The sequence below is a fragment of the Heteronotia binoei genome, chromosome 21 (genome assembly GCF_032191835.1).
Source record: "Heteronotia binoei isolate CCM8104 ecotype False Entrance Well chromosome 21, APGP_CSIRO_Hbin_v1, whole genome shotgun sequence".
NCBI lineage: Eukaryota > Metazoa > Chordata > Lepidosauria > Squamata > Gekkonidae > Heteronotia > Heteronotia binoei.
The window spans coordinates 144774284-144790795 of NC_083243.1; the positions used below are offsets into that span (position 1 = coordinate 144774284).

The window sequence follows — 16512 nt, forward strand, 5'->3', positions numbered from 1 at the left end:
AGTTGTTTTCAAGAAAACAAACTGCATCTGAATTATGAAAAATCTTAAGATTCTGTTTTTTGCTAAGTCTTGTAAAATCCACAAATGGCTATTCGATAGGAAAGAAATAGAACAGGTCAGGAATTTTAAATACCTAGGTCTCCATTTTAGTTACAATATGTCCTGGTAATGTCACCGTAAATCTGCAGTTAACTTAGCAGCCATTACTGCATCAGCCATTTCCTGGTTTTTCTTTAATAGAGGCAACCAGTTTGTTCCAGCGGCTTTAAAAATCTATAAGGCCAAAGTAATCCCGCAGTTATTGTATGGTATTCCAACTTGGATTAGTGCCTTTGGGTCTGATATCGAAAGAGTTCAGTCCAAATTTGCTAGGAAAATTATGGGCCTACCATGCTGTGTCTCATATGCCACTCTTTGTCTAGAAACAGGCCTCAATATGTTAGAAACTAGAGCATGGCTTAGATCAATCAAATATTGGCTACGTGTGCACTATTCTGCCAACTGTGGGAGTTATTTATATCAAATGCTGTCTGAATCCTCCTCATCCAAATGGATTTCCTGCATACAGAGGAAAATAATCACCTTAGGTTTGTCTATGGATTCTCTTTACATGCTTCCTCTTACAAATGCATACTATGTAATTAAACGCAGAATTTTAGATAATGAATTACAAAAACTAATGAGTGCTGCGAACAAATCTTGCTCCCATCTGAATTTTGGAATTTCCTCAACTATTGGTCATCTGCCTTCTTATTTATCAACTCTCCATGCTTCAAAATTTCGTAGAGCATTTACCCTTGCTAGGTGCAATACAATCCCATCAGCAGTTCCCTATGGTAGATATAAAAAAATCCCACTTTCATTAAGGCTATGTATATGTAATTTAAAACAAATTGACTCATTGTCCTATATTCTTTATTGTCCCCTATATGATACTATACACCTTAGGTTTCTAGATCGAATTCTGTTCAATATGACAGGCTGCTCAGACGTTGTAAAGGTTTGCCGTCTTCTGAATGATTTGTCATCTGAAATAACTGAAAGGGTTGCTTTATTCTTGAGTCTGGTCATCAAGGATCAATTGTCCAATGTATAGCTGCATATGACTGTTTTATTATTTCTGTAACTGTTTATTTGTTTGTTTATAATCTGATATATTCCAATAAAGGCTTTTGATTGATTGATTGAATATTCCTTTGTGAAATCCTATAAGTTCAAGGTGATTTCATATTATCATACTATTAGTTTTGAAAGAAAGGTAAAATTCTGAAGAATCTGTGTCACTGTGTAGGCACTGATATCTCTGTGCTGCTTAGTCTGGAATAAAGCTTATTACTGAATAAACGTGGCTAAGTTTCAGATCAGTGTGTGTGTCTGGGACCAGGATTCCAAGCTCCAGTATTAAAACATGCTTACATGGGCCCACGTTCTGTTGAACACTGTCAGACTTTCTCTAAATAAATACATTGTTGATTGTGGCATCAGTGCACTTTCAAAAAGCTTTCCTAAAGTAATTTATCAAGTAATTTGTTATGCCTGTACAGTTCTGTGCCAGAATGGTACCATTTTTTTTCCCTGAAAAAGACTTCTCCCCACGTTTCTTTTCTTTAGATATTAATGAGTGTAGTATCAACAATGGAGGCTGCCAGCATACCTGCATAAACACTTTGGGGGATTATGAATGCCACTGTAATTCAGGATACAAGTTACATTGGAACAAAAAGGACTGCGTTGGTAAGAGTTGGAATGAAAAAAAGGTTTTGTAGATTTGGTTTGCTCAAAGACTGGTCTCCAGAGGATTTAGACAATATTGATCCATGAACTAAGTTGCATGGATCAGCATTTCTCTTATGGCTGGAGAAAGAAAACAGGTTTTAAGAAAGTAAAACATGATTTCAGAGTGGTTGTGTTTTTGTCGTGGATGGGTATGCCTTTTTTGTTCCACTATCACCTTGTGTTAACCAGGTTTGAAATGGCACAGAAACCTGTTTACCAGAGGCAAGAGTGGGATGTGTGTAAACACAACAAACAGCAATCCCTTTTTCAAATGTCATTTAGTTATCTGAAATATTTTTGTATGTTTTCATTATATATTACTGCTTTGATTCTAATTGGCCATACAGAATACTGATCAAATGAGGGTTTTTCTCTCCCCCCCCCCCCAAAAAAAAACCCATACCAAAAACAGGAGATACTTTCGGGGTCTTCCATGCTTTCTTTTCTATGCTTTTAGTCTAAGCTAGTCATTCTTTTTTTTTTTTTTGTGATTGCCTGGATTTTATATAAAAAGGGAATGGTATGCAATGCGTTGTTTATCCAAATTATTACTAGTGTTGATGATTGCAGATAGATGTTGATTATGCAAAGTGTGTAGCTCCATGTTTGCATTTCAGAATCATACCTGCCATTCTCCTGTGAGTATCTGTGTTTTGCCCTGTAGAAAGGTTCTTGCCTGACGTCATTTCACCCCAAATATCTCTGCGTTGCAGTAAGACCGGTGGAAGTGATAGGTGCTTTTTAATCTGCCCCTCAGATGTCTACTTTATTTCAGGTAAGTCCTACAGAACTTATTATTCAGCCTAAAAGAATACAAGAACAGCAACTCCAATCAAAGCCTGGAAATATCAGTCATTAAATAAGTATTTACATTCATAAATTTATATACATTCAGATGTGGTCGTCTTCCATTCCAGGAATTTACAAGTTGTTTTGTAGTGTTCCGTTAAATGTAGCCCTGCCATATACAGCCTGAAGAATTGAAGGCACAATATGTTTATAGTGCTCTTTTCCTAGTGCAATAAGCTGGGTTCATTTACTAATTGGAGTAATATTTGCATAGTTTAGAAAGGACAGAGTCAATGACATCCTCAAACCAGTCCTTACTTAAAATAGTATTACCTAGAATATATTGCTATCTAAATTCCAAAGTCTCCTTTTTAGAGAAGATTGGTGAATGCGTAGTTTGCTCTACAGCTCTCTGTCTCTCTCTCACTATCTCTGAGGGAGAAGGAGGGGGGAGAGAGAGAGGGAGGGAGAATTTCTGCTCATGGTTCTGGCAGATGAATCCTAGAGAAAAGCACCACACTGGCTTCCCACCCCTACCCCACACCAGCACTTTTGCTAGATTTCATCATAACATAGCTATTAGAAGGCCACTGAGCCATAATGTACAAAAAATGAGGTTTCATCAATATATTGATGATGTAACTGTCCTCTTTTTTTTTTTAATGATTATTGTTGGGAAAATACACAGATTTCAGGCACCTGTATCTGTTTTCCTTCAAGAACCAATTACAGTTTAGAGGAAGTGTTGTAAGCCATGGAAGAGATATGGGATGAAAGGATTAAACACCTCGTGGCACAGAGTGGTAAAGCAGCAGTACTGCAGTACTGTGGTCTGAACTCTCTGCTCACAACCTGAGTTCAATTCTGGCGGAAGCTGGATTCAGGTAGCCGGCCCAAGGTTGACTCAGCTTTCCATCCTTCTGAGGTCAGTAAAATGAGTACCCAGCTTGCTGGGGGGAAAGTGTAAAAGACTGGGAAGGCAATGGCAAACCACCCGGTAAAAAGTCTGCCATAAAAACGTTGTGAAAGCAACATCATCCCAGAGTCGGAAATGACTGGTGCTTGCACAAGTGACCTTTCCTTTCCTCTTTTTTTTAAGTCTCTTTTTTAAAAAATAAACTTTAAAAAATGATATACAAGTGCAGTCAAATATTCACAAAATACTTAACCCTTTAAATCCCTCCTCCCCCAGACAAAAACCTATAATAACACTTCTGTACCATTATCCTAGGATAAGATACAAGACAATATGATCAAAATAAAAAGCTGCTTGATAAACTCCCTACACAAAGAATACACACTGACAGAGTTCAAAAGAGTTCCAGCTTATAGAATGCACAGGGTGAACTAACTTCCCAAAAAGTGAAGGGGAAAGCGGGAAAACAAACAAACAAAACCATATACACAATAAAGCCAAAATGCAATAGTAAAGAAGTGTCACTTGTTTATTTATTTATTTTTTACATTTATAGCCCGCCCTTTCCCATGAAGGGCTCAGGGTGGATTCCAACAAGCTAAAACATTAAAACTAACAATAAAACATCAAAATAGCTAAAACAATTAAACCAATACATTAAGTCAATAATTTAAGACGGCATTTAACACTGCTTTTAGAAAAATATCAAAATATTATAAAATTTGTTTTTTTGCAAAATGTCAAGGTCAGAGAGGTATGTGACAATAGGAAAACATAGCTTCACAAAGGCTTCCTGGAATTTGGGTGTGTGTGCTGGAGAACTGTAAGAGGATATTTTTCCAAGTACCCTCTTCCCTATCAGTCTTTTCCTTATCTTAAAGGCTGCAAAATAGCATTAAAAAACTGTGAAAGACTTGACATGGGGTCTTTTGGCCTCCACACTGATTGTGTCTAGTCAGTCTTATTTTTGTACGAAGAGACTATTCAGAAACTTGGATGAGTTTTCAGGAGTATTTTTCTCCAGTGTTCTAGCATGTATTTCTGTTTTATTGTATAGCTTTATGATCTGTCTCTTAGGCCTGGAAGATTCCTACAGTATAAAATGTGGCAGACCTTCTTCATTTAAGAAAAAAACCCATAATACAAATGATTCAGCAGCCTTAGGTAATTATCCAATTAACATGTTATGCAATTGGGATGGGGTAGGTTTTTTTTTAAGAGATCTGTTACCCAGTTAAAGAATTTTTTGTTGATGGAGGTCTAACTGATAAAGCAGCATATAAATAGAACAATCCTGGAAAGGGATGGGGGAGGAAGCATTTCACTTTTAGAGGATGCTTGCATGTAACCCAGTTTGCACCATCTTAAAAGAGGAATTCCTTCTTATATGAGAGAAAAGGAGGAATGCCTCTTCTGGGAGAGAGCCTCTGCAGTTTTAGAAGTATGTTTAGTGTTACCTTTTTTAAAAATCTGCTTCCCGGTTAATTGTATATGTGTGTGTTCAAAAGCCTTTAATCAGGATGACTAAAAATTGCATGCCTAGTGTTTTTGTTTTTGAAAACCTCTTCTGTAAGGAGGTTTGTATAGAATCCCAGAGAGGGGCCCCCCCCCCCCAGTTCACTGGCAAAGTACATGTTTTTTGTTGGAAGATGCCTAGCTCAGTCTTTAGCATCACCTGTTAAATATCTCAAGACATCATGCTGAGAAGAATCTCTGATGGTAGGTTGCATCCTGGAAATGCAGTGCCAGTCTAGACAGCTAATTGCTCTGTCTCAGGTAACTCCTTCTGCAAGTGCATTTTCCCACCTTTGCTTCCTCCCCTCTCCCCAAACTTCTCTGTCTCTTGTTCTTTCTCCCTCCCACCACTTGTTCTCTTTCTCTCTCCTTCATGCCTGTCACTTTTTCTCTCTTTCTGCCCCCACACCATTACTCCCTCTTCCTACCCCCCCCTTTGCTCTCAGCAGCCCACCTATTGCCTCCCCCCACCCACAACAGCAGTAATGGCAGTGGTTCTCAAGGAATCACAATAGATTACAGATCAGTTCCCCTTAGGGTTGCCTGGAGATTTGGGGGTTGAGCCTTGGGAGGGTGGGGCTTGGGGAGAGAAGCAACTTCAATGTGGTTTAATGCCATAGGCTATACCCTCCAAAGCAGCCATTTTCTCCAGGGGAATGATCTCTATCATCTGGAGAGTAGCTGTAATTCTGGGTGATTTCTAGCCTTCACCTGAAGATTGGCAATGTCTGTTCCCCTGGAGGAAATGGCTTTGGAGGATAGAGTCTAAGGTATTATACCTGTCTGAGGTCCCTCCCTTCCTCAAACCTCACCTTCTCCTGGTTCCACCCCTCAAGTCCCAGGAATTTCCCAACCTGGACCTGGCAACCCTATCTCCTTCCCACCCAACAGCCTCTATCTGCCCTTCTGTCTTCAGCTTTCCATTGCCTCCCTTGCTGCAGCCTCTACCTAGGAAAACTGCAGTCTCCACAGTGGGGGCCAAAGTAGCTTACATTATTCTCTCCTCCTTTTTATCTGCACAACAATCCTGTGAGGTAAATTAGGCTGAAAGTATGTAACTGGTCCAGAATCACTCAAAATCAGCAGGATTGGGTTCTGAACCTAAATGTCAGTAGACCCTACTCTGAAGCTCTTACTGTTACAACACACTGGCTTTATAGGATGACTGTTGCTGAACAGTAGCAAGCAACCAGGCCTAGGTGAGTCATGCAAGTAAGGTAGTACCAAATCACCCAAAAGATGCTGCTAGGGCTGGAGTTGCCAGCCTCCAGGTGGGTCCTGGAGATCCCCCAGAAATACAGCTTGACTCCAGACAACAGTGTTCTGTCTCCCTGGAGAAAATGGCTGCTTTGAAGGGTGAACTCAGCATCAGTATACTATGCTGAAGCCTCTCCCTTCCCCATATCCTGCACTCCTCAGACTTCACCCCAAAATCTGCAGGATTTGGACTTGTCAACCTTAGTCAGGCCTGGGTGCAATGAATCTACCCTCAAAGGCCAAAATAGGCATGGAAAGGGCCCTGCCCCCTTCTCTGCCTTTTTACTCACAAAAACTAGCATGGAATACTTTGATTGCCTAGCAACATCCATGGAGGGAATCTGTTTTTTGAAGCTATAGGCACTCCTTTTATCCTTTTTGTATTTTTAAAACTTCCCAGTGTATTTTTTTTAAGATTTTACATTTTCCTGCAAACTTTGAAGAAGAAGATATTGGATTTATATCCCGCCCTCCACTCCGAAGAGTCTCAGAGCGGCTCACAATCTCCTTTACCTTCCTCCCCCACAACAAACACCCTGTGAGGTGGGTGGGGCTGAGAGGGCTCTCACAGCAGCTGCCCTTTCAAGGACAACTTCTGCCAGAGCTATGGCTGACCCACGGCCATTCCAGCAGGTGCAAGTGGAGGAGTGGGGAATCAAACCCGGTTCTCCCAGATAAGAGTCCACACACTTAACCACTACACCAAACTGGCTCTCTACACCAAACTTTGGACCCTTTTTAGGTTGAATAAAGTTCTGTCTTGGCCATTCATCGTTCCATTGCAGGATTTAAGTATCCAAAATTTGGCTGACTTTGCTATTAGAATATAAGATAGTACATTTGCGTGTAAATGTATGACAGTTTCTGCTGTAGAGCTTAGCTATCCCACAGTTTCTAAACAGAGAACTCATTTCATATCAGTGAATTATATGAACCAATGTAGATTCTGTCCTGTTGTGCATGCTCTTGCTCTGGTGTTAACAATACATAGTCACTTTGAAAGTTAGTCTTTTTGCATTTGAAAATAACAATTTTACTGTTTCTTTTCAAAGATCTTTCCATCATCAGGACGAGTTTAACCTTTAAGCTTAATGAAGGAAAATGTAACTTGAGAAAGAGTAAGATGTTTCGAGATACTCTGCATCATGTAATACAAGGTACGGATTACTGTGTGTGATGCAAGCACTGTAGATCATAAAGCCTGTACCCAGGGCTTTTACAGTGTGATCTGATGCTTATGCTTACAGTGTGATCTGATGATCCACAGAGACATATTTTGGTGCAACGAATAGTTGTTTTCATGCCACTCTTCCACCTTACAGTGCTACTGTAGGACTGGATTGAGCCCCTCCCTACAGCGCCGCTACAGACTATTCCACCCCACTTCTCCCTAATTACCCCTGTACTAAGGAGTCAGTACCCTTCCTGGAACAGGTGATTCAGAAATCAGGGAGGCAGGGAGGAAAGCAATAGCATTCATAATTCAATTGCAGAAGGTTCCAGTCAAAAGGGGTCCTGGGATATTGGACTACATGGAAGTATTTTGTTTTTATTTGTGTATAGTTCATTTATATCCCACCTTTCTGCCTAATAGGGACCCAAAGCAGCTGACATCATTCTCCTCTCCTCCATTTTATCCTAACAACAACCCTGTGATGTTGGTTTGGCTAAGACAGAGTGACTGGCCCAAGGTCATCCAGTGAGCTTCCAAACTGGAATTAATCATGTCATCTGTTAACCTGGAGAATCAAACCTAGAACTCCCAGACACTAGTCTGGCACTCTTAACCACTATACTACTCTAGCTCTCTAATCTAAGTAATATAAGAGCATTTCACTTATGATGATTGGGTAGAGGCAGCAATCTGTAAAGATTAAAATCAAAATCCAGCCATTGATGTACAGTTTAGCAGAAGTAGGTTCAGGATTGGACTGATAGCAATTAGATAAATGGGTCTTCATGTCTCTCTTCATGCTGTGATTTCCACGTGGTTTTCACAAGGGATTTATAGCTATATACCAGTTGTAGCTTTCCCATGGCTCCTGCACCCCTGTTTCCCCAACCCGAATAATCAGTGTGTGTGTTATTGGATATTTACCGTATGTAGAGGTTTGTTCTTCACCTAAGGCATCTTTACACATTACAGAGTACACAAATTGGATCTGCATCCTGTGTCAGAGATTATTTGCAGGTTTTCCTCCATTTCTGTACATATGCCCTGATTCAGACCATGACTGTGGTGCGTGTAGAGAAGGGATTTCAGCCCTCTTGCTGCTGCCCTTCCCCCTTTCCCCTCACTTGAAATAGTCTGGTCAGGAAAAGTGCATGCTGGTGGGAGGTTGAAGCTCGTTTCCTACACATGCCAGAGTCACAATCTGAACTGAGCACTACAAATGTGAGAATTGAGGAGAACCTGCAACTCTGTCCCTATCATGTAGAATGCAATTGACAATTTTCTGTTGTGGGAAACCTTGCATCATGCCTAAACGTGGATTCTTGGTATAAGTGATTATTTCCACAACCTTTGAGTCTAGATTTTCGGTAATCTCAGATTAGAATCCTGTTTCGTGGTCAGGAACTGAAACAATACAGTGATATGCTTTAACCTACTCGCATGTGGTCTGATAGGCTACTTTGATTTGATCCTTCTGCAGCTGAAGCTCCAGTGCTATTGATATTTTCACTGTGCCTCCCTGACTACTGAGATGGAGTAGGTTGTACAGTAACACAGTAGGAAAGAGGCCTGGACAGTTTGGTTGAATCCTTACAGTTTGGTTGAAGAGCTGCATGGAAACAGAATTATTCAGGTTAATGCTAGAAGAAAAGAGAGGTATGATGGGAGCACACGAGCACAAGCTGCTTTCGTCTGGTCACAAACAAACCAGTGTGTGTTATGATGTCTGAATGAATCCTCAGGCTCTCAGTGGTTGGTAGGTGGGGTAAGCTTGCATTGTCTCTGCAGAGGGGAAAAGTTCTTTTATCCTGAAGGAAGATCCATAGGCAAACACACCTCATAGAAAGAACTAGGGCATTCACACTATAAGTCAAGTAGAGGCCAATTCCATGCAAGTTGAACTTAAGCAATTGATTGCTCCATATCTTCAGAACCATGGTTCTGATTATCCATCAAGAGTTGGAAATGATGGCTAATTATGCAAAAAAGAAATAAACATTGTAGATTGCTCCCTTTAAGGAGCCAAGTAAGACATGCACAATCCATTTACTGTAACCAAGTTGTGTGTTAAGTCTGTCCTTGCTAGCCTGCCTGTTCATGTGATGGTTTACAGCTCAGACCATGCTTTTAAATACTTCCAGATTTGTTTGCCAGTGAGTGACATGATGTATGATAAACTGCCAGCTGAGTGTGTGGTAATGCAAATTCACAACTTTTTGGTCACAAGTCTAAGTCCATCTGGATAGACTCAACCCATATTCTCAATGTAAATCAAATGCATGGAAGAAGTTAAGTATTTAATCCATGGAGATCCATGGTGGGTAATCTGACAGCTCAGAGATTCCAAGTTTCCTTTGTCATAGAATGCTTAAAGGTACAGAGAAATAACTTTTAGCAAGGTTTTGATCTCACCACCAATTTTGGCCTAATATGTTTGGCTGAGATTCTTCCATGGAGCAGTTGTGTACCAATTACAATTGGAACTAGGCCCATGTACCAAACTGTGCCATCTAATGTAGTTGCTTATAGTTTGTTAGCATCTTGAATTAATCATGTCACCTATTAACCATTTCCCTAGTAACATTTACTGAGCTATAGCAAACACCCAAATAGCATAGATGGCCAAGCTGTTGCTTCCTTTAATTTTGTTCATACAGAGAAACATAATTCAGTAATGGAGACCTTCTACTATGTAAAGCTAACATGCGTTTCTGGCAAGAGAGTTCTTGGAGACCTCAGCAGATTGAAGGCAGCTAGAGAAATGTTTATATCTGCGGACTTTGAACTTGAAACAAACCAAAAGGAGGTGACAGGTTGGTTGTAAAAGAACCTACAATACAATACAACTGAAATATTTTGTTTTGCAAAGATCTGTGTTGCAGTTTGAACCATGATTTCTCTCTTTCACTTTCATCTTTTAAGCAAAAAAGTATCTCCTGTTTTGAACCTTTAATATCCCTTTCTCTGAAGAACAGAAAGTTATTTTGATGCAAAGCTTATTCTTTTATATGACTGTTTTTGTGGGCTGTCTTGAGAACTTTAACACAGTAATATTATTGCCATATTTAATACTGTGTTTCTCAGTTATTGCATGGACTACTTTTTTGAACCCTGTATTGCATTCAATGCTTTCTTCTCCTGATTATCACCATCTTTACCTTTCTAGAGACATGTAATTTGAATTGTGTACGTAAAAGGACTGAGAAGAGGCTGCGTAAAGCAATTAGAACTTTGCGAAAAGTCATCAACAAAGAGCAGTTGCATATTCGCCTGGCTGGTATGGATCATGATGTGGCCAGAAAACCTCCCAGAGTATTGGATGTTCAAGAACTGTGTAGCCTAGGTCAAAGGCATGTGGATAACAGATGTGGTAAGCACAGTATTGATCTGATGCATTGATTTGATGCACATGTCACCTGTATCTGACCTGACATCTGACTTGCATCAAATTAATCAGAAACATCAGACTACTGGTGTGACCATAGCAGTATCACATTGATTTGAAGAATATCCAGTTTTCCTGGTTCACTGCACCACATAAATACATAAGAGAAAGCTTGCAAATTTAATCTCGAAACAGCAGGCTTAGTCTGATGTGTCCTCAGTATTGTCCTCCTTGGAGACTGCAGCGGATAGAAGACAGATAAAGAAATGTTTGTATCTGTGTACTTGCATGGTTTCAGAAACTGAGGCCATGGTTCTTAGTCTTTTCCTTATTTTTGCACAGTTGTTCAGACTATTATTATCTATCAGTTCCATAATTCTACTTAGTGTAAAAAACACTTTACAGTAGCCCTGTTGCTTCAAAATAACCCAGTACCTGCAGGTGTACAGTGTGGTTCTAGCAAAAAAGTTTCAATAACTCGTGATCAGCATTGGGTCACATTTTGCTAGCAGACATTTACTCTGTGGGTGTAATCAGACAAGCGGTTAAATTCACCATAGCCACCCCTCTTCCCTGGATTAAATGGGCTTAATCACACAAGCACATCTGGCTCCTATGCCCCACTTGTCCTTACCTACAAAATCTCTCAGATGGATTAAATAGCCACTGTGAGAAATCAGGTAGCTTCCCCAGGGAAGCACTTCCATGGCAGGTTTCTGGCCATCTGAGTGCCCCATCATGCCATGGAAACACATGAATGGTGTGACCACTCATTTCAAGGAGCGCGTGTCCACACCTGCACACGCCCAGTGGGACCTTAAAAAAACCCATTCCCCATGGGTCCGTGTTTGTAGCACATTAACAATGTGAACGGCCAAGCATGGGCCTGTTCTGCCTTGATGCCAGCTTATCGGCCTTCTGATCAACAGAAGGTGGCACAAAATCAAGTGCCGTTTAAAAAGGTGAGATCCTGCTGCAGCAACCTGCCTGTCTGACCCCACCCTGTGTGCCTCCTGATGAAGACCATAATATGATAAGTAAAGGTATGGATCTTTTATCATTCCTGGTTGAACATACATTCTTCCTGGCATTTACCAAATGTTTATTTGCAAGCATGTCTCCCATTCACACTTTTTAGTTTCTCAGGGCACCAAGCCCTAAGGAAGGGAAGAAGATTGTAAGCTGCTTTGAGACTCCTTAAGGTAGAGAAAAGTGAGGTATAAAAATAAACTCTTCTTCATATCTGCAATGTGACAGCATGAATTGGTCCTCCAATATAATTACACTGTTAGTATATAAAGCAACTTTTCAGCAAGCAAAAATGCGGACTTGACCCTTAGGTTCTGAAATGAAAGCAGGGGAATTTTAAAAATGAAACATACATGCAGCTCTTTGCTAGAACTACTGGTCATGCAGCTGTTCTATATGTATTACAACTGTGGTGTTTTGGGGTTTTTTGGGAGGGGGGTATTGCTCTTTACTTAGAAAAGATTTTGAAAGACATGCCAGGGTGGAATTTTTCCCCAAACCATAGATAAATAGCTATCTATTCTGCCAACCCACAGTTCCAGGGATAATGGACTTAAGACTTAATGCACATCTATTCTTCATATGACCACAGTCTGTGAACCAGTTAAAAACAAAACAAAAAGATCTTAAAAACAATACAGAGAACTGCTTAGAAATAAGTTTCCATCATTTCATGGCTCTTTTAATGAAGTCAGGGCATGGTTTTTAAGGGAATGGTTAGTTGTGGATCACGACCTCTTTTATGAGGTTCACCTTCTTAGACACTGAGACACTATAGTGTTTGTCCATAGCATCAAAAACTCAAAGGCTTAAAGTGATGAATAGAAGGAAAGAGGTTTTAACTGTCTTTATAACTACTAATCCTGGCTCCTTGTGAGTGCCTCTTTCACTCTCTCTTTCTTTTGCATCAGAATAGCTTTTGCTTTTTTCCCCCCAAACAGCTGCGTGAGAGTTTAGAATAGGATTTTAATGGTCGTTGAAGACAAACAAAGACGGTGGTTACAGGAATGAAGTCTGCAGAAGGCAATTGGTTCTTTAGCTCATTTGAAAGGAAAACAAGCAGGTTGCAAAGAAAGAAAGAACAAGTGAAGAAAGGTTGCTGAGTCCTTGATGTTGTAGTGTCATTATTTTCAAGTCTTTGGTCTGTGTTTGAAAGCAGACACATCTTGTGTACTGTAAGACACCTAGCAGTTTGTGTGATGTAACTAATTCACTTCTTAGCTTCATTCAAGTCAATATTTTTACAGAAAAAATTGACCCCCTGATACTTTTATTTAGGATTTCTGCTTAAAGAAAAATTATGGCTTGCTTATTGTATGAAGTAGTATGCTAAAGCACACTTGTGCAGTCATTGGTTTTAGGGGCACTGGGCACATCCATAAGAGGACAATTGCTGCAAACAAACATTGATCTTAAAGATTGCTCTAAATAGATCTGAGTCATTTGTAGTGTGTCACATTTAATAAGCAGTGAATAAAGCACTCATTTTAAAAGAGGGTGCAGGGAAATGTGTCATATTCTTGAAAAGATCTGTGAATATCTGACTGGGGATCAGTAATCTGGAAGGATAGTGCTCTTAAAACGTCATCAGGAATACGTAGCCTTTATTTAGGGGTAGGAGGCATAAGATTTCAGTATCTTTTCCAATTCAGTCATATATGAACCATGGTTTGTTCAAATAAATGTTTTATTTTTACCATCTTGGGATAAACTTTTACTTCTTCAAAATAATAAATAGTTGTTACTACTATGTGATCTCTGTATACCATGCTGATGGACTTTGCACCTGCACAAAGTTATGATTTGGAAGTGTCTAGAGATAGCTATTAGGTGTGAAACTTCCATGTCAGAAATGCAGTCACAGACTGCATATGCCTAAGAGAGTTTTCTGCTGATAGGCCACTTCCAGGGACAGTTCAGGCTCACTCCACCAGAGTGGCATGTCCATCCACCTTCAACAGAGGGATTCCTCTCCCTGAGCCCTGCCAAGGAGCCATCAGCATCTGGCCTTCTGCCTTTATGAGGCACTGCATCCTAAATGTTGGAGCCAGAGCAGATGCATTGTTTAGCTGACCTGTCCTTCTTTCCCTGAAGTACACATACCCACTTCCAGGTAGGTCAGCTTACTAGCGTATACCCATCAGTGTGATGCACAAACAAAAAAAGTAATAAAAGCAGGCTTTTAATAATAATAGAACTTTTTTGCGCAGCCTAAGTATACTTGTCTGACACCTGGCCAGTTACTCCTCAATAACTGGTTTCTTCTGTCATTTCATTATAGTAACTGGCTGCTACCAGAGCACTTTAACCTTTTCAGAATATCCCAGAAGTGTCCTGGTAGTGAGGCATGCCTGAGGCGTTGTTATTGTAGACTGCTTCCATGTGATTTTTAACACTTCCTCTGAATTGCTATGGCAGGCTACGAAAAATGCCCCATACTGCTCCCCGGGAGTGCCAACAGTCATTGCACCCTTTTTTTTGCTGGCCAGCACACAATCTCCACAATTTTTTTTTTTTTGGAACGTTGGGTTACGAGTGCTATAGCACTGTAACAAAGCATCAAAACAGTGCAACAACACCACCGTTGGGATGCCTGGGCTCCACTGAGATGCCTGAGATCGCTGCTGTTGACACGGTAACAAGTACCTCATTGGATAAACAGTTCAAGTGGGAGATCAGGGTACCAGGCATTGGTCTGTCAGCTGTTGCTAACCCTTCCATGCCCTCATGTGAGTCAAGGGAAATGATGGGTTTCTAGGTGAGTCTGAAGCATACATATATGGGGGGGGGGGGCTGTTGCCACCTGGAGAGAAGTTGCTCATAGGACAGCAAGTTTAGGTGGGAGATCAGACCATCAGTGATTGGTGAGCCCATCGGGAGGGTGGGATATAAATATAATAAAATAAAAAATGTTACTAACCCAGCCTGATGTGCACCCATCTGTGACCAGAAGGTATTGGCTGGAAAATGACTTGTGCCAAGCTGGAGCAGGTATAAATGTCGGGGGGGGGGGGGGAGCCACAGATTTCTGTGGGTTGTTGGTGAGTGGTTTGTCTGGCTCAATAGGTTGGTGAGTGGTTTGTCAGGAATTGCAAGGAGGATGAATGGGTCAAGGGGTGTAGCTTGGAAGGAGCATGAGATTCTGGACCTCCTAGCATTATGGGGAGTTGATAGAATCCAAGAAGCTCTGCAGGCATCCCTAGGAATCATGGAAGGGCTAGCAACAGTTGGCAGACCATTGTCTGGTGCCCTGATCTCCCACTTGAACTGTGTATCCAATGAGGTACTTGTTACCAGGGCTCATTCTGTATCAGGAGCTCCTTTGCATATTAGGCCACACACCCTTGATGTAGCCAATCCTCCAAGAGCTTACAGGGCTCTTCTTACAGGGCCTACTGTAAGCTCTTGGAAGATTGGTTACATCAGGGGTGTGTGGCCTAATATGCAAAGGAGCTCCTGCTACAAAATGAGCCCTGCTTGTTACCAACAGCACTATCTCAGGCATCTCAATGAGGTCCAGACATCTCAATGGCGGTGCTGTTGCACTGTTTTGATGCTTCGTTACAGCACTATAGTACTCTTAGCCGAATGTTTTAAAAAATTGTAGAGATTGCATGCTGGCTGGCAAAGAAAGGGTGTGGAAACCGCCAGCGCTCCCAGAAGTGAGAGAAAAGCAGAACTGTGTGAAATGGCTTGCTTCAGAGTTGGAACCCTACTGGAAAGAAAATCACTTGTCTGAAACTCCCATCCCTGTACCGGATTGCTCCCTGGCGACACAATAATGATTTCCTTCCCATTCTGAATAGTAAGTGCAAAAAGGGCTGTAATCTGTGCATTTCCTCAAGGCTTTTTAAAGTGTAGGAAAAGTCCAACAGGAACTTATTTGCATATTGGGCCAAACCCCTGACACCAAGTCAGCTGGACCTGCATTCCTGTGCTCCTGCTCAAAAAAAGCCTTGCATGTCTTTAACGTCTTTTGTCATAGTTTTTACATTTTGGAAAGCACAACTCCTCCCCTTTTAGGTATGGTCTGAAGCAGCATATCTGAGGAAAGGAGATTTTCATGTTTCCCTAAAAGCTAGTTCTAGAATTTTCCAAATCTTAGCTCTGCATAGACACAAAGCCATTCAGTGTGATTGCTCAGATAAACCCTTGAATAACAGCAGTCACAGGTAAGCAGCCTGTTTTTATGGATTCACTAGTAAAAATGGAACAATCTAGCTAAATCTAGTTTATCCATTTTTTAAACAAAGATGTTGAAGCACCCTCTAGTTCAGCTCATGTCCTCCTCACTGATTAGGAGAAGGGAGTAGATTGGCAAATGATTTGGATGTGTCCAAACATCCATGGGGTCGCAAAGAGTCGGACTTGACTGTGCGACTGAACAACAAAAGACAAATCTGCTTCCATTTCATATAGTTACACTACTGCCTCTTGTATGTTGTCAGTCTGACCAAACTACTTGCTATGGTTACAATTTTTTAAGATTGTTTTTAAAAATTGTAATTGATGCTATTATACTGTTCCTGTCATTGGGCAAAATTCCTGGTGGCATAATGTTATAGCATTAATTGGTTTAAATGGGGAAAAATCATGAAATTATGTTTCTGCCAACATCAGTTAACAGAGTAGTATTATTAGGCCATTTATTACATTTTTACAACTACAGTT

At 40.7% G+C, this 16512-nt stretch overlaps 1 protein-coding gene across 7 annotated transcripts in view; it reads left to right on the top strand.

The window, feature by feature from the left end:
* SCUBE2 (signal peptide, CUB domain and EGF like domain containing 2) overlaps positions 1-16512 on the top strand; it is a 95020-nt gene that overhangs the window by 49499 nt on the left and 29009 nt on the right. For 2 of the 7 annotated variants that reach the window (XM_060261754.1, XM_060261757.1), the window contains exons 11-16: positions 1612-1734; positions 2441-2551; positions 4559-4645; positions 7306-7410; positions 10085-10240; positions 10594-10704. In XM_060261754.1, coding sequence (XP_060117737.1) covers positions 1612-1734; positions 2441-2551; positions 4559-4645; positions 7306-7410; positions 10085-10240; positions 10594-10704 — 693 coding nt within the window. Of the gene's footprint in view, positions 1-1611; positions 1735-2440; positions 2552-4558; positions 4646-7305; positions 7411-10084; positions 10241-10593; positions 10798-16512 lie in introns of all 7 variants that reach the window. The other 5 variants (XM_060261753.1, XM_060261756.1, XM_060261755.1 and 2 more) reach the window with 4 other exon arrangements.